Source organism: Emys orbicularis, chromosome 3 (assembly GCF_028017835.1).
Source record: "Emys orbicularis isolate rEmyOrb1 chromosome 3, rEmyOrb1.hap1, whole genome shotgun sequence".
Classification (NCBI taxonomy): domain Eukaryota; kingdom Metazoa; phylum Chordata; order Testudines; family Emydidae; genus Emys; species Emys orbicularis.
In genome coordinates, this window is record NC_088685.1 from 180,474,444 (window position 1) to 180,492,995 (window position 18,552).

Consider the following 18,552-nt stretch of genomic DNA (forward strand, 5'->3'; position numbering starts at 1 on the left):
CTGGTTCTCAGAATGTGTGTCTGGGATGATTTTATGCTTATCATTTTCCCCCCTGTGCTTTTTCTTTTCAGCACCCAAAGACAATGAAGAACGTGTATTCAGAGAGCGGATGCGTCCCAGAAAGCGGCAGGGTGCTGTGCGACGCAGAGTTCATCAAGTCAATGGACACAAGTTTATGGCCACCTACCTTAGGCAACCAACATATTGTTCGCACTGCCGAGACTTTATATGGTATAACCAATCTTTGGCTTTTTTGTTGTTGTTGTTGCAAATGTCATGCTGTTTTGGATTGAACTGTTGAGGTTCCATTGTGTCTTGCAGCAGTCCAAAAGGAGTAGAGCGTGTCACAGGTCAGGGGAACTCCACCTGTATGACCCCTCCATGGTCCAGAAAGGGCACCCTCTTTAAGCTCCCAGGTCCTTAGCTGTCACCTCTCTCTCGGATGGAGACCCTCGTCTCTCTTCCTCCTGACCAGGGTTTTTCCAGGCTGCACAGTTCCCTGCCTATACTGTGTTATTCTGAGCAAGACAGACTGCTTAACTAGGCCAGCATTTGCAATTCACATACTCTGTGAAAAATATAAACGGTGCAATTGCCCACAGTTCTAAGTTACCACACAGCTCTGTCTAAGCAAACACATCTATTCTTAAGGTGAAAGCATTACAGAGAAAATGTATTAAAAACAATAAAAATCTACACACATGCTAAAAAACTTACCAGAGGTCACCCCAACTCCAGCCTCAGGCTTGGCAGGTGTCAGTCCTTCCAACCCTTCCCTTGGACTGAAGGTTCTCTCCATTTGCTGGATCAGAAAGAAGGCCCTGAGTCAGTTTAAACTGAGACTGTTTATCCCAAAGTCCTTTCTTCATCTGTTGGTCTCTGGAGAATCCAGTTTGTACTAGTATGTGTGAGCCTGTCCAGGTGGTGGTACCTCCCTGGAAGTGTTACAAGCTGAGTGAATTTGCCTAATAGCTCCCTCCCCTTCCCCCCCTACCCCTGCACTGTTCTTAGGTCCTGGAGGGCTGTGGTCAACCTCCCCCATGGGCTCGCAATGACACATAAACTTAACACAGTGAGATCGCCCAAAGATATTGCAGGAAATTGCCATATCTGTCACAGAGCGGTACAGCAGTTTAATTCTTTTCCTCTTTAATGTTCATTCATCATCAGTTTTTGCATACAATAACGGAAACCTGTCAAAACCTTCCATTATGATTGATAAAATTTGGGATTTTCTCTAAATTACAGAGCTCAGTCCTGTCTGGCCTAATATCTAAAATGGATCTGATTCCTGTAATTCACTACTGTACCGGCTAGCCTAAAAACTCATATTTCACAACTGTAAGTGTCACTGCAGAGCTAGACTTCACAAGAGCAAAGAGAGCATAGAGCTGTGGTATGACTTGTTTAAAAAGTTAAACAAATACATTTTTCAGTTAATAATCACCATTTAATGCAGTGTGAGCTAGATTCTGATCTTAGTTACATGGGCAGAAATCCAGAGTAACTTCAGTAAAGTCAGTGGAATCATTATGAAACTGAATTTGGCCGTATGCCTTCCTAACCCCTCCCTCTTTTGGTGGCCATCCTGAATGCCTTCTGTATGAGGAGGAAGTACTCATGGCCAATTTTTTTCCTGAAGCTTTCAAAAGCTTGAGTTTTGATGAAGAAAACCCCTAGAAAATACAGATATTTTGGATGTGAGCCCAGGGTGTTTCAGGAATTAAAATGTCAGCTGGCATGCAGAAACCATCCAGAATGAGGATTCTAGAAAAGGGGATTGTCACTTCCTCCAAGAGGAAAATCCTACCTCCATTTAAGTCATTGGGAGCTTTGCCATTGATTTCAGTGGAACCAGAATTTCACCCAAGATATCCTATCAGACCATCAAATATCTTTACTCTGCTTCTTCATTTCTGAGCTACTTCCTTCCAGCAGTGAATATAACAAACAACCTTTGAGAGAAAAACCTAGTCACTTTCACAAACTTTATCTGAGCATATTGTTAGTATCCTTTAGTAGACCAGCAAGGATTTTTCCAGCTCCATTGGACTGAAGAAGGCCAAAATTTTCAAACCTGGGTCCAATTTTGTTTTAAAATGAGTGCCCAAAGTTAGGCTCCTAAATACATATTTAGACACCTAGATCAAAGAGGTTTGATTTTCAAAGATGCAGCGCAATGCAGCTCTCAGTGACTTCAATGAAAATCAGGCCACTTCTATGTAGGTGCCTGAAAGTAGACTTATGAGCCTAATATTAAGAATATAAATTTTGGCTAGGATGCCTGAAGTTAAGCTCCTAAATTCATATTTAGGCAAAAGTGGTCCTATTTTTAGAAGCACTGAGCACCCACGTATCCCAGTGAAGTTGATGCCGGTGCACAGCACATTTGACAAGCAGGCCATTTTTATTTAGGTTACTTTAGGTTCCCACATTTGTAAATGTCCTTTTCAGCCTAAAATGCATGTCTGAATTAACAAAGATCATAACATAACACTAAGTTAAGAGCTCCACTTCAAAAATGATTTATTTTATGAATTACAGGTATGCACAGATGTGTGTTACTTTACAAAGAAAAGGCATGGGGACAGATTTGGCTTTCAGCTACTCCAGTGTAAATCCAGAGTGACTCCAGTAGAGCTATGCCAGATTTACTTTAGGGTAGCAAGAAGCATTAGGGGGGAGGGATAGCTCAGTGGTTTCAGCATTGGCCTGCTAAACCCAGGATTGTGAGTTCAATCCTTGAGGGGGACCACTTAGGGATCTGGGACAAAATCAGTACTTGGTGCTGCTAGTGAAGGCAGGGCGCTGGACTTGATGACCCTTTGGGGTCCCTTCCAGTTCTATGAGATAGGTATATCTCCATTAAAAAAAAAAAGAATCTGGTTCAAAATTCCTATTCTAAAGAGTTTATAAGTAGAGACCAGATCCTGAAGCCTTTCACATGTGCATAATCACAGTGAAGTCACATACTTTAAAGTCATTTGGACTCATGTAAGAAAGGACAGCAGGACTGGGCACTAGGCTAGAGAAGATTTGACATGCTTTGGGGAGAAATTGCAAAAGGTGCACAAAGGGCCTTCCACATCTTGACATCCTGAGGTTTTCTTGTTTTCACACTGTGCACATCATGGGTTTAGGTTTAAATAAGTCTAGTTATGCCAAAAATAGTTTCAGAATAAATGCAGCATTATAAAAGACGGACAACATATACATTTTGTATACACTGTCAATTTGGGGCATGGAAAGAGAAATTCTAATCAAGCAACAGTTCAGAAACAAAAGAGAAATATCAGCAAAAGCAAGTTTCAGTTTATTAGGACTCCATCTGTTTAGTAGACTGAGAACTGTCCATGAGTAAGTAGGAATGCACCAAGTATATGATCCAGATGGTGCATTCACCCCCTCCCCCCAGTCATGTGATGTACCTTTCTCCCATATTAAGAGGATGATGTGAAAACTAGTCCAATGATGAAGCATACAGGCTGTGGGTTACAGGAAAATGTTCTAGTGAATCATGAACCTGGCCAATAGAAGAAGAAAACAGCATAGTGTGACTTTTTTATCTATGTATTTTACACTTTCTAAAATACTTTATGTATGTTCTTATCTACAGGGGTGTAATAGGAAAACAGGGATACCAATGTCAAGGTAAGAGAAAATCTACAGAGAGAAACTAGAATAGATACTAATATATTATTGCTGTTATGTATAAATAAGCAGAGTTATGCACTACTCATCAGACATAGTGTGTATATATAAGAGCAGGGTTGGAGCACAAGACTGTGAATCAGAATACGTAGGTTTTATAACAGAATCAGTTACTGACTTGTGACTGAGAACAAGTCTCTTAGACATATTTTCAAAAGTGTCCATTAACTAGGGGTGGTTCAGTTGAAGTGACTAGGAGCAGTGTATACTTAGCATCTCTGAAAATCAGACCTCTCACGCTGGCCATCGAAAATTAGTGGGTGTTGCAGCCCTGGTAAAGCTCCCCCTGTTGGACACTGAGCAGACTGCAATGTTTGGGTCCTTCCCACTGGGCCTATGTGCTTTTAAGCTGCCATGATTCTGGGTAGGCTTCAACCACCATCTCTTTCTTTGGCATCCTTGGCACACGTCCTTGGTATTGACTAAGTTGAACCTCATGGTCCAGCTGTCACCTCCTGTGGGTTTTAGCTCAGTGTGGAGGCAAAAGACATCAGAAAAGACAAACAATCCCCATGTTCAAAATGGAGATTGCAGTCTGACACAGATACACAGAGAGAGTCCCCAATAGCGAGCAGAATTCAAAAGCTGTACATGGACAGATTTCCCATATTGCCACAGTGGACACTTCTGGAAATGTTGGCCTCTCTGTTTCTCACTTTTTTGCTCTTGAAAAAGTGGAAGCTTTATCCCATGTTGTTAAGCATTTGTGAACCTTGGATGAGAGGTGCTAATGGCAAAATACTGTAATTAATTAGATTAGATAATTATAGATGTCACCGGTAGCAAATGTTATAGTTAAGACTGAGTAAGTGTTTCCATTTTTACCTCTAATTTCCTATGCTCATAACTTTTCAAAACAGTCACGTTGGGGGATGAAATTTTTCCTGCTTTGGTCTCTGCCAAAGATTATATTTTTGGAAAGTTTGAGCAAGATGCATTGTTATTTTTCAGTTATGAGAGAGTTGAAAAGATTAGTTTTTCTCATTGTAACAAAAACTTTAAGACACTTTTTTACATAAGAAAATAAGAATTGCTATAATGGAATACACAGGGGTGAAAGTAAAAATAGGGACTGGGTTGGGGCCGGCTCTGGCCCCCGGAAGGGGCGGGGCCTTGGGCGGAAGGGGCGGGGATGGGAGGAGTCAGAGCCAGCCGCCGCTACCACCCCGGGCCCTTTAAACCGCTGCTGGAGCCCCCAGCTGCCACTGCTACCCCAGGGCTCTGGCAGCAGGGCTCCGGGGGCTATTTAAAGGGCCCAGGGCAGTAGAGGCAGCGGGAGCCCTGGCCCTTTAAATAACCCCTGGAGCCCCACTGCCGCTACCCCAGGACTCCAGCAGCAGGCTCTGGCGGCAATTTAAAGGGCCTGGGGCTCCAGCTGCTGCTGGGAGCCCCAGGCCCTTTAAATTGCCGCCCGGGAAGCCGGGCCGCCCTGGTACGGCACACTGGCTCTTGCCGGTACGCTGTACCGGGGCGTACCGGCTTACTTTCACCTCTGGGAATACACCAGTAGTCCATCTAGTTCAGTGTCTTGTTATCAAAAGTAGCCAGTCTTTCTTTCATGGAGGACAATTTTTCATCATCTTGAGAACAATGAATTGATAACCTTGTAATTGTTATCCCATCTGCTGTATCTGCAGATATTTGTCTACTGTGTCTGTTTATTTTTTTCAAATGTGACTGACACTGGATATTGACAAAGCACTTTTGCCTGCTGAAACAATGGGAAATCTTCATTTATTATTATTAGTAATAATAATAATAAATAAATAACTTCACTTCTTCCTTTTTCTGATTTTACAGTGAATCCCATGTGCCTTTGTGTTTCTTTTAGCCTGAAAGCTCTTTAAGCAGGGGCTGTTTCTATCTTCTTGTCTTACATAGTGCTGATCCCATTGACTGTGCTAAACAAATAACGAGTGTTTTATATAAGCTGCTATCTAGTGACAGAACTAAGCTATGACTGAGAGTTTTAAAGATGGTTTATAATTTTGGGTGCCTTGGATTTTGGTTGCCCATCCTGAGAGTCCCTTAAAGGGGCCTGATCTTCAGAAAGTGCAAAGAATACAGCTTCTGAAAGTCAGGACCCTTTAAGGTGTTTTAAATTGTACACACAAAATCACAAGTCACTTTGGCCCAGATCCTCAAAGGTATTTAGGGTCCCTAAGTAACACTGATGGAAGCCTAAATACCTTTGTCGATCTGGAAGTAACAAGACCGGTGATGTAATATCTTTTATTGGACCAAGTGCTGTTGGTGAAAGAGACAAGCTTTCAACCTACACCAAGATCATCTTCAAGTCAACCCAGATCTGCAAAAGAACTCTATATAGTTCGAAAGCTTGTCTCTTTCACCAATAGACATAGGCGCGGGAACTATGGGTGCGGGGAGTGCTGCAGCACCCACCGGCTCCCCACTGCCACCCCCGCACGCCCGGGGTCCTGGCTGTCTCCCCAGGCTGCTGGCCCCATACGCCCGGGGTCCCGATTGCCACCCCACACCCAGGGCTTTGTTCCCGGCCTCAGCTGGGGGTGGTGGACGGGGGTAAGGGGGCTGGCTTTCAGTGCGCCCACTACTAAAAATGTTCCAGCGGCAGTGCCAACAGAATTGGGTCCAATAAAATATATTATCTCACTCACCTTGTGTCTCTCAAATACTGGGACCAACATGACTACGACAATGCTCCCAACAACAATTTGAGGATCTGGGCCTTTTTAGCCTATGTCTTTCATATCCCAGGGGAAGGGATCCAGTGTCTTAGCCTTTTGACTTCAAGCTTGTACTTTTAAAACTGTCTTCATGAAAACTCATTCTTTCATCCCCTTTTTGTTTACAGTTTGCACTTGTGTAGTCCACAAGAGATGCCATGAGCTTATAATAACTAAGTGTGCTGGTTTAAAGAAACAGGAAACTCATGACGAGGTAAATATTTATAAAATAAATGCTCTAGATAAAAAAGAAATCTTTTTATCTGTTCATGTCACTACCGCCTCCTCCATTTCATCAACAAAAAGGTATGGAGTTTGTTTGCACCCTTCCGGTTTCCACATAGTATAACATTTACTCTTGAATGACAAATCACCATAACAGCTCCATTTGCTTGGGAATAATTGTAAAGCAGTCTGTTCCTGGCTAGCAAGTGTTAGACAAAATCAAAATTCTCTGACATCTCAAAGCTCTTTTTCGTTTCTATCCTGCTTCCATTGAAGTTAATAGAAGTTTTGCCATTGAATGCAGTGGGAGCAGGTTCAGACCCTTTCCCTCCCAATTGCATTTAAAGTGGGTGATTCATTAGCTATCAGTAGTATAAAGTCTCTGCTTGTGTATCATATGTTAACATAAAAGAGTGCCCAGAGGTGACATAAATTATTTACAGGGGGCTTGCTCTAACTGCATGCCGGGCTTCCAAATGTGGAAGAAAAGCAAAACATGTAATATTCTCCATTGAATAATGCCCATAGTTATAAAATAACACAGGAGAGGTTATACCAGTTACTGTGTAGTTAACAGCTTTTCTAACAGTTACTTCACAGCTATGGAGAAATTTGTTGTGCATAATATAAAAGGGATTATCTATCTATCTATCTAGTATATGTTACCAGATATTTAAGCAAATGATGTCTGCTGATAATGAAATAAACTGTCTTCCTAAGCTTGGAAATTATTATATTATTATTTATATCTACCAACAGTACTCACCACTGCTCTAAATATAAAAGAACACAGGACTCCCACCTCAAAGGATGTACATTTTTAAAGAAGACAAAAAGCTCACTCCAAACATGGACCCAGATCCTGAGCTGTGGCTAACAAATGCACAGTATGGTTTTGTCTGCACTGACCAAAGGTGCAAGTTTACAGTGAGATAACTAACACGTGATAGTTACCTTGCTGTACAATCCTAAATGGAGCCAATGGCCTTGTAGTGTGAATGTGAGGTAATTAGATGAGATCCCCTAGTTTACCTTGTAGTAAAACTGCAGTGCCTTGTCTCCATTCTGTTTTTACAGAAGGACAGCTAATGTGCATGGATTATTCCGTGGTAAGACAAACCATTTTTGTCAGTGAAGACATAGCCTGCAATTTGGGGAAATAGAGAGGGTGCGTAGAGGTGGTTTTAAACCACTTTTGTGCTTCTGCAATTATGGGCCAGGCCAGCCAGATTTGCTTCCACCCCTCCACATAACTTGGAGTAGCCTAAAAGATGCTGTAAAGTATACTGTCTGCCAATGGCTGAGTTTGCAGGCCTGGCACTTATGGGTGGGGGAAACACTTCCCCCACCTTCTATTTATTTATTTATTTTTACTTGTACGCTAACCGAATTTTACTTGTACGCTAAGTGGATGTCACTGACACACCAGCTGCTGGCATTCTCCAGGGCCATTTTTGCAGTGTGTTTCAGATTAGAACAACACTTTAACCTCTGCAGTGAATATTCTGTCCCCTGATCTGGGGAGCAGACGTGCTTTCACTCCGGAACATGATCTCTTTCATGGGTTATGACGTAGCCCTGCTGCACCAGTGTTTTGGCTAACAATGATTTTGAGCAGATTTAATTGGGTGTAACCTTTCGTGGGTATAAAACCCACTTCTTTTACCCATGAAAGCTTATGCCCAAATAAATCTGTTAGTTTTTAAGGTGCCACCGGACTTCTTGTTGTTTTTGTGGATACAGACTAACATGGCTACCCCTCTGATACTTGAGCAGATTTATGTTCCCAGGCTCCAGACTAGTGGAAGCTTAGATGCACTGCTGATATGATGCTCTCATTGTTTAGAGGGGTGCTAGCCCACTGGAGAGAAGCCAGCAGTAATAGGAAAGAGGGAGAAAAAGCATTGGAATAAATCTTTTGCTATGCAGTGGGCACCCTTAACTTTTCATTGATGATCTTCAGTCAGTAGCTAATGGTACCGTGGATTCCCTGTACACAGTACCTTGTTTTCTCTTCTTACCAATCCAAAGACCTGTGGAATATAAAAAAGCAAGTGGATTGTGACGTCTTTCATTTTCTCCTGTACTAGCACCTCCCATGCCTGCTCTCAAAACAATTGGGAGCGACTTCCTTGCCTTTCACACTGAGAGATCTCTGCTGATAGCTGTGCAGTTGTTATTTCCAGGAATGCTTGGAAGCAGACTGCAGTCTTTGCACCATCAATTATCTGTGATCTTTTGAACACCAAGAACAAAAACAAAACAAACAAACAAAAAAGAAAGAAAAAAGAGGTGGAACACTCCGTGGGGAAATAAACCCATTTAAAAGGATGATTACACCAACATGTACCTATTTCATCTTGTTTCACCTCTGTACTTTTCAAAACATATCAGGGCCCTAATTTACATTGACTATAAAAGTGAATAATTAGAAACAAAGGGGATTTCAATATGCTGTGCTTCGCTTTTTTCAGCAAGTGGGCTCCCAGCGCTTCAGTGTCAACATGCCTCACAAGTTCAGCATTCATAATTACAAAGTGCCCACCTTCTGTGACCACTGTGGTTCATTGCTCTGGGGTCTTTTGAGACAAGGTTTACAATGCAAAGGTAAGGAGAACCACCTCTACTTTAGAGACTTTCTATGTTTCTCAGCCAGTGCATTGGTTTGGGAAGTGCTTGCCTGTCATAACAGGAAAATACGTTACTATTGCCAGGTCATTCTGTTTTCTAGCAGGTACAGTTAATAGTAAAAAGCAAGGGGCAGCATATGAATAATAGTAAAAAGCAAGGGGCAGCATAAGATAATGGGAATTGCCATCATGGATCAGAATCTAGTCCATTGTCTTGCCTCTGACAACATCTGGCACCAGATGCTTCAGAGGAAGGTGCAAGAAACCCTGTAGTGGGTAGCTATGGAATATCCTTCTCACGGGGAATGTTTCTTCCTAATCCGATTAGTTAGAGGTTGACATATGCCCAGAAGCATGAAGGTTTGTATCCCTTCAATTTTTCTTGGGTATTTTTATTCCTGTAGGATGGAAATTATACACTATTTTTTGCTTTCATATCTTCATGAAGGCTGAGCTTTACCTGTGTAAAGTCCATTCAGGACCAAACTTGAATCCCAAGCCAAGAAAAAAGAAAGAAAAAAGGTTTTGTATGTGTGGCTGCACCATGTTATGTGGAGGCTAGCCTGCTCCCTCCCATGGTAATTCTGAAAGAATGGGATTGATTGTGTCCTTATTCAGTATTTGGAACACAGACGTTGGACTGTGCATCAATTTCCCATCCCAAGTCCAAGCTAGATCATGCACCTGAAATGAACTGGCTGCTCTTCCTTAATCTCCTTGACACAGGCTGTTTTGTGATTTAGCAGGGAAGAGGTGGCCTCAAATCTCCTTGTGGCTGCTAGATTGGATAACGTAGGGCTTCTTTTCTGCTGAAGGAGGATGTACATTTCCATTTGGTAATGAGGCAGCCTTAAGGACTAGATTCCCCTGAGACAGATAAATAGTTGTTCTGAAAGGGGAAGTAAAGTCTGTTCAAATACTTCCAGGGTAATAGCATTTTGGGATCAATGGAGAATCAAACCATCTGTTGTGGGTTTTTAATGGACTATGGCTTGAAGCTCATGCCAAACTCATAAAAATTCATATCTAATGAAATTTAAAACTGTTTTCACATTACAGAGACTGTATCTTCCATAAATTGACAGACTCAGCTTAGTAAATTTAAAAACAGGATTAAGTTTACTGCCTGATTTTCCAAAGAGCAGGAGCTAAAGGTGACATATAGAAGGCATTGCAGTCTACGAATAAAAATATCTTCTGCAGTTACACTGGGTAAAAATGAAATTATTAGGGAGCTGCCAGTCCTTATGCTTCAGGGCATGAGGTGATCACCAGCTGGAGTCATGGAGAAATTGCTCCCATGGCAGAGTGTTTCATGCTAAGAAGCATTGTGAGGCTTAAGCCTCCCCCTGGAGCATTGAATGATGGGTAGTGGCAGGACTAAGACTATTATTTTCCTATTATTGCCATCCCTATGTTTCTATGTCACCTTAATTCTGTTGGCGGGAAATTCAGACCACCCTTTTCAGTTCATCTGGGTCTTGTTGGTATTTGCCATTTCTCAGTCAGAACTATAGTCAATCTACCATCTCCTTTCCATTCTATAACAATTAAGTTTCAATTCCTTATATTCTGGGTTCTTCTCCTCCTCCTCTACTACCACCACCACATCATCATCATCGTGCTCATGTATAAATAAGGGTTCAGCATATAACATCTTCATTCCTCTCTTCATGCTTTCCTTATAAAACTGTTTCCTGTAAAAATGCACCATGACCTGCATGAAATCTAAAATTCACAAGCAACTGGAAATGGTTGCTTCTCAGCAGGAGAGTAGTGCTTCCTGTTTTTCTTTTAACTAGTGCCCATCAATGCTCACCTTTCCAGAAACTTGCCTGCTTAAGCACGCTCTGCTGGCTTCCTCCATGAAAAGCTTCTTCCTGAGAAATGTTCTTTTTTTATCTTGTTTTACACTGCTTATTACCCTTCCTCCCTCTGTTTAAATAACCTTACATATTGAGAATGCACAGAATTTTCTGCTTTGTTTCATTTCAGCTAGTTCCGCTCTTAAAGGCACACTGTTAAGGCTCATAGGCCAAATGTTTGACCTACCAGCTGTGTTTTGGATCACAGACACACAAGCCCATAGGTATTTCTTCCTATACCTTTCTGCTCCATTCTTGTGAGTAGGGGGTGTATTGGAACTTCAAAGCTATCTTCTTTCTGAAGTGCTCAGGATTGCTGCTAAATACACAGAGCGCATAGAGCACCTGTTTCTACAGGATTGCTGTGCAGTGTAACTGGTATTGGACTAGATGTTGGTTAAAATCGCAATAGGAAAATAGGGTGGTAAACTGGGCTTAATTCATGCCTTGTATAATTCTGTTGATACAGGGAGGAATTTGACCAATTGAATTTTAAAGTGAGAGAATCTTGTCCATCTCTAGCGCCTGACACCACTTGTAATTTTGCCTGCTCTGTATCGTGTTCCACCAGAGGGCGCTGAAGGCTAAATTATTCAGACATGTCAGTGGGCTCCCAACAAATCCAATCCACTTTATTTGTAATTAAGTCTGCATTCTTTACTATTTTTTTTTCTTTCTGAGTAACCAGGAAACTACATGACTTCCCTGGTCATGCTAACATGCTAGTTACAGAGACAGTAGTGGGGAAAGGGGGAGGGGGAGAGGGAATCAGTGCATCTTGTGTAGAGGATAATTATCCAAAGGGGGAGATAATTTTATTATGTGATTGGCCTCATATAAAAATTAAAACTAGGTACATGAATACATGGCTTGTTAGTGTGATGCTGGATTATAACAGTCTTGAGTAAAGCAGATGAAGAGACACTACTGTAAGCAGTTTATTAGAAAGAGCTAGATTAAGGCCTAATTCCGCTCTCCTTGAAGTCAATGGGAGCAGGATTAGGCTGAGTTCAAAGCTCTAAATGTTTTTCTAGTTGGAACATGTCTGAGATTTGCAGGGTTATTCGTTTTCTCTGTTGTTGTAAAGGCTGCCTTGTCACTGTCCTGGGGCCTGATGCAGCTCCCATTGATTTCAGTAGGAGCAGGAGAAGTGCCCTGAGGAGTAGCACTGTTCACTGACCCATGATGAACTCAGCATATTCGATAAGGTTTTTATCAATGTCTTAATAATAATAGTAATAATAATTAATTGTCATCATTTGTATTACTGTAATGACTAGGAGCCCTAGTCCTGAATCAGGACCCCATTGTGCTAGGCACTGAAACATACAGGATAACATATTCAAAAGCACCTCTTAGGCTGAGATGGTGGTAAAAACCCTGTTGGATATGCTGAAGTGATAGTAGGCAGTGAGTAAAATTCAGTATAGAACTAGGAGAGATAAATGGGCCAAACAGCTCTGTCACACCAGTGTAAATCCAGAGTAACTGTACTGAAGGTAAAAGGAGTTATTCTGGATTATCATGTGTGTAACTGAAAGTAGAGGTTGGACCAGTCACTTTAACATGTTGCTCAGCCTACGCAGGCCACTACCAGAGTAACTGAATTGTGTGTGTCCAAATGCGTGGAGCTTGAGGTTGCGTGTCTAAAACTATTATTTTCAATTTTCTGTTAAATTTAATATTTTATTGTTATATTCTGAAGAATAATGAAGTGGACTCATAATTTTATGTTAGTGTGTTAAGTGCCATTGCAAATTCAGCTAAATTCTTTTCTACCGAAATAGAATTATATTTTAAAAGAAATGTTAGATCCTGAAAGATCTGACTGAAATCAAATAAAATGGATATTTTAAAATAAATGTCTATTTAAGTTACTGAAAACCTTTTTTTCCCCACCACACATTTCATTGCAGTTTGCAAGATGAATGTACATAGACGCTGTGAAACAAACGTAGCACCAAACTGCGGAGTGGATGCTAGAGGAATAGCTAAAGTACTTGCAGATCTTGGAGTCACTCCAGATAAGATCACTAATAGTGGGCAACGAAGGAAAAAGGTAACCAAAAATCTCACATAAAAGGAGCAATAAATTAATGAATGTACATCAGTATTAACAGCTGGCGCTGAATCCTACTCACCTAACTCACTCAAGAAATCCAATGGAGTCAATGTGCCTATTCATGTGAGTAAGGCTAAAAGGACTTGGCTCTGGAGTTTTAGCATACATCCTCCCTGGTAAAATTCTTTGGGGAATCTGTTTTGATATGATAGAGTCTTGCAAACCTGAAGACAACTTAAACAGTCAAGATGGGTTTTATTTTGATTGGCACGAGGAATTGGACTTTTCAGAAGCCAAGGTGACTACTTTGATCTCTCGCTGAAATACATGACTAATATATAAATATGCTTATCTGGTTGAAAACTGTCATGAGATCATTTGATTGCCAGAGGCTAGACTCTACCCTATGATACTGTTGTAATGATGATAAATGCACTGAAACAGCAACATTCTCTTATAAAAAGAAATTGGCTGCAAGCAGGTATTTCCAAAGCTAATCTGCTTTTTTAATCTGCTTTTCCTTGGAATAAAAATCACGGGCCACCTAAAATGTATCCTGAATTCAACTGTGTTAATTTGGATTTACAATGTGGCCCTGATCACCATGTGGTCTCATATCTATCTGCATTTGCATGGTGATGGCAGCGGTCTCTCACCTCTTGAAATGAGTGACCTTTACAATCAGTTCTCCTGACATATGTTAGTCCCTTGGCTTTAGACATAATTTTGCTTTCACGGTCAACTACATATTTGTCCTGAAATATTAAGAAAACTGTTTAAAGCAAAACAAACAAAAAGTTATGGGAAAATTGGAAAGCAATTAATTGAATAACAAATCTTAGGAAAATAAAGAAAAATTGCTGTACTGTAATTGCACAAAATTAGTGTGCAGTGCTTGCTAATATTTGATAGCACTGCCACTGATAAAAGTGTACAGCAGCTCTGTTTACAAAATTGGTTCTGAAAGAGTTTTAGGGCTAGTCTACACTACCCGCCCAGATCGGCAGGTAGAAATCGATCTCTTGGGGATCAATTTATCGCGTCTCATCTAGATGGATAAATCGATCCCCGAATCGACGCGTGTACTCCCACCTCGTCAGGAGGAGTAAGCGCCGTCGACGGGGGACCTGCGGCGGTCGATTTGCCACCGTCCTCACAGCGGGGTAAGTCGAAAAGGATACGTCGAATTCAGCTACGCTATTCGCGTAGCTGAATTTGCGTATCTTAAATCAATCCCCCCCCCTAGTGTAGACCTAGCCTTAGAGTGGGATTTTCAGAAGTGCCTAACACTTTCAGTGGGACTTCTTAGGCTCTTTTGAAAATTCCATCCTTAATTGTCATTTTGTTGAAGGAACTTATTGAAGCATGAATTAAAATCATTATATAACCACACTTGTATTATTATGGGAGCATGTAGAGAGCCCAACCAAAATCAGGGCCCTGTTGTGCTCAGTGTGCAAATAGGTAGTAAGAGACAGAGAACTTAGTCTATTTAGACTAAGTGTCAGAGGGGAAACAGGGAAAGAGGGAAAATAACTTCCCCAAAGTTGTGCAGCAGTCAGTGGCAGAGACACTAGGTCTAAGTCCACACCCCTATTCCCCGGACCACATGTCATTTTTAACATTAAAGTTATATTAGGTGGAATCTATTAAAATATTTGGCTAAAGGTTAGTAAAACATAGTACGCTGCTATACTTCCTCAGTGTTTTGTCTAACTGGGTTTCCTCTAAATATTAAATTCCATTTTGCCATATTGTCTTTTGAATTCATTATGGGTGCAAAGGTGTAATGTAAAGAAGAACTGGGCTCGCTGTGGAATGTTTTACAGGTAGAAAATATTCTCAGGTTTTCCAAAAACTCAGCTAGGGAAGATTTGTTTCTAGTATGTCAATTTTCGCTTTGAAATGTATATGCAACTAAATCCCATTAATGCTGCAATTAAAATTAATTGGAGTTAGGAGCTAAGGCACTTTTGAAAATTCCACTATGCACCTATGTGCATCTTTAGGTTCCTAAGTACCTTTACAAATCTAGCCCTAAGTTACTACATGCAGTATTTCAGTAAATGCTGTGATTTGTTTACACTTTGACATTCTAACATTGCTCCCCTTTAGAATACCATGTCAGTTTCCTAAATGCTGGCATTCAATTAGCAGTACCTCTTTACCTAAGAAGGTAGTTATTCACACCATATACATTTAAGGAAGTTTCCATTGACTGTGATGGCACTCAGCAGCTTGCAGGACTGAGTCTTTTGTGAATTCTGCTAGCAACAGTGAATGTGTGTGTGATATACCCAGTGATGGTCCCGCTGATTTGACCCAGTTCGTTTGTTTTAGTACTTACAGTAATACTAATACTACTGTTTTGAAAAGAAAACCTTCTGCCCACCTGGCTGTTTTTTTTTTTTTCAATAATAAAGTAGCTTTTCAGAGAAAACACCTAATCTTGACAGTAGTAACTTGTAAATGAGACAGTCCAGCAACAAACATACCAGTGAGAGGACAGGGGATTTAAAGATGTACTTATGTGCTTTTGTAAGAAATAAATTGTAAAGCTGGTTGAGATCCCATATCATGAACAGAAACAGAGGCTTAAAACCTACATATTAGTATGTTTTAATTGTGAATTGAAAGACATTTTAAGGCCCAAACCCAGCATTAAGAGTTAGGGCATCACTAAAATCTTTGAGGATATCACTAAGATTTCGGCACAGATCTGTGGACTGTTATTGCTATTACAGGGAAAAGGCAACACCGAGAACTCTGGTCTTGGGGTAAGTAAAATACTGAGCAGCATGAACTCCTACTGACATCAATGACACCTGCCACTGAGGACACTTAGCACCCTGCGGGATTGGACTCTAATGGAAGAACTAATATTTGTTGACTAATTTGTTTGCAAATATATTTGCTTGCAGTTGTTAAGTTCACATGTTACTGAATTGAAATCTTACATAGACTTCTTTCTGTGCGTTTGATGAGCATTTCAGTTCATCTTTAAAGTGAAAGCCTGTACTGTAGGCATTGGAATCTAACTTTTGACACAGGCAGTGAGATGATAATTTCGTGAGGATGAAGTGTACTCAGTTCCCTTTATTCCTTCCCTTTGTGAAGTTACTTTGTTTTTGAAGTTGCTTCTTTTGCACTCTTTGTGTTAGAGGATCTCACAACTGAATATCCTTTTGTGGGAATGTTTTTAGCTAACTGCAGGTGCAGAATCTCAGCAGCCAGTTCCTGGAACCACACCTTCAGAAGAAGACAGGTCAAAGTCTGCACCAACCTCTCCGTGTGATCAGGGTTAGATACCTGTTTTGTTTCCATACCAATAAATATTGCTTTAGTGTCAGTCTCTATGAGGAGTAATAGTGCTGTCACAATGGACCCCGGCCTGGATAGACAATCTGCTTCAAATTAAACAAGGAGTGTGAGCCACAAAAAGTCACCTTCAGGGATCTGGAAATCTGATGGGAAATTTGTGAATTGTAGTTTAAAAAAAAAAAAAACCTTTGAAAGGGCCTGATTCTCCTCTCCTTTACACCAGTATATTCCATTGACTTCAAAGTGAAACTCAGGGAAACTGTGAACCCACAAGAGAGAGTTCACATGAACCCTGAATCTTCAGAGGAGTTAGTGTTTATTCCTTATTTATGCTGGTGTGTCTGGAAGCAGAATGGGGCCTGTAGCACTTGGAAGTGAAAGTGTCAGCATGATCTATTTATTTAGATTGAATGCCCTGCATCACATTATTTGAGTGGTACCGAAATGTAGCTTATGAATTTCATTATCTAAGCCCTTAGATAACTAAATAACTTTACCTAAGAGATTCAGCAGTATATTTCTTATGAGAAGAGGGATGGAATCGCCTGCAATAGCATGGACTGGGTTTGTAGAGAAGTCAATCTGTTGTTCCCACCTTTTCACAGAAATCAAAGAGCTTGAAAACAACATTAGGAAAGCTTTGTCGTTTGACAATCGAGGAGAAGAACACAGAGCGACAGCAACAACGTCAACAGACAATCAGCTTAATAAACCTGGGGAGAATGGTGAAAACGGGGAAGTCAAACAAGTCCAGACCAAGCGAATGGGCCTTGAAGAATTCAACTTCATTAAAGTATTAGGGAAAGGCAGCTTTGGCAAGGTTGGTGGCTTTCTCTGATTTGATGGATTATTTTTGACTCTGCTGTACACAGTACTAATGTTAATGTGATCCCACCACAGGGGTTTCTTTCTTGTCTTACTTATTGGGATAGTCAGCTTTCAAAATAGTCATTTTCATGAATATGTATCCTGCTGATTAGCTAGAATTACTTTACTGTTTAAATCATTATAAAAAATGAGAGCTAAGAGCTATGAACTAGATTTCTAGATTTCAAGATTTCACCATTGAAATTGCATTAACTAAATGTAGAATAAATACTACTTGACAGGGAAAATAACTACAGTGGGTGTATTCCAATAGGAAACAGAAGTGTAGAAATGACAGGGGATTCTGTGTTTGTTCTCTCTTCAGATAATTTCCACTTCAAATTTGCTCACTTTGCAAGTCAAATGATGGGTGGTTGTATTTGTCCAACTTCCAGCCTTGAAAATTCCACGTGCCATGTGACAATTAAGTTGTGTTTGGTCTCCATCCCTCCTCTAGCTCAGTTGCAGCAGCCTGATGGTTTTATTGATGATGAAAGAGACCAAGATATAATCCAGTTCATTCTGCGATAGTTGCATTGTGTCCCTCAACGCTAGCAATAGGAAAATCACGGTCTTCTCAACAAAGAAAGCAAAAAGGATTTGAAGGCTGGAGCTGTGCTAAGATTTTATAACAACCCCCCTCCCCCAAAGCCAGGCAGACCTCACCTGATTTTGGTTTCATTATTGATGTGAAACCCAGATAAGATTCACTCAGTGTTTTAAACCTTTCAGTGAGCCTGGACTATGTTTTGAACAAACATGAGCCCATTAATGGTTTGATGAAAACCTTGCAAAGCTCTGTGGTTTTGGCTGAGTTTGACTTTGAGTTGACCAAATGAGTTTGGCATGAGTGAAGCTTTTATAAATTCCATCACATGCCTACACAGGTGTTGATCTATTGGCTGCTTTCACTGGTGCTAGTGCTTGAAAAATGAGCATGCAGGTTTTTCTGCATGCAGATTTGCGTGCACACTAATTAAGCTGTTAATATTTTAACATACTTTTGGGAGGGAGAAAAGGGGAAATAATTAATGGAATTATGTGGGCTGGGGCACACGATTTGTGAGGAGAGGCTGAGGGAACTGGAGTTATTTAGTCTGCAGAAGAGAAGAGTGAGGGATTTGATAGCAGCCTTCAACTACCTGAAGGGGGATTCCAAAAAGGAT

At 40.8% G+C, this 18,552-nt stretch overlaps 1 protein-coding gene across 1 annotated transcript in view; it reads left to right on the plus strand.

The window, feature by feature from the left end:
• Nucleotides 1–18,552, plus strand: part of PRKCE (protein kinase C epsilon) — a 477,162-nt gene that overhangs the window by 307,607 nt on the left and 151,003 nt on the right. Inside the window, exons 3-9 of the mRNA XM_065400343.1 lie at nucleotides 72–231; nucleotides 3,617–3,651; nucleotides 6,545–6,630; nucleotides 9,116–9,248; nucleotides 13,053–13,195; nucleotides 16,402–16,498; nucleotides 17,125–17,339. Of these exons, the coding sequence (XP_065256415.1) occupies nucleotides 72–231; nucleotides 3,617–3,651; nucleotides 6,545–6,630; nucleotides 9,116–9,248; nucleotides 13,053–13,195; nucleotides 16,402–16,498; nucleotides 17,125–17,339 (869 nt within the window). The remainder of the gene's footprint in view (nucleotides 1–71; nucleotides 232–3,616; nucleotides 3,652–6,544; nucleotides 6,631–9,115; nucleotides 9,249–13,052; nucleotides 13,196–16,401; nucleotides 16,499–17,124; nucleotides 17,340–18,552) is intronic.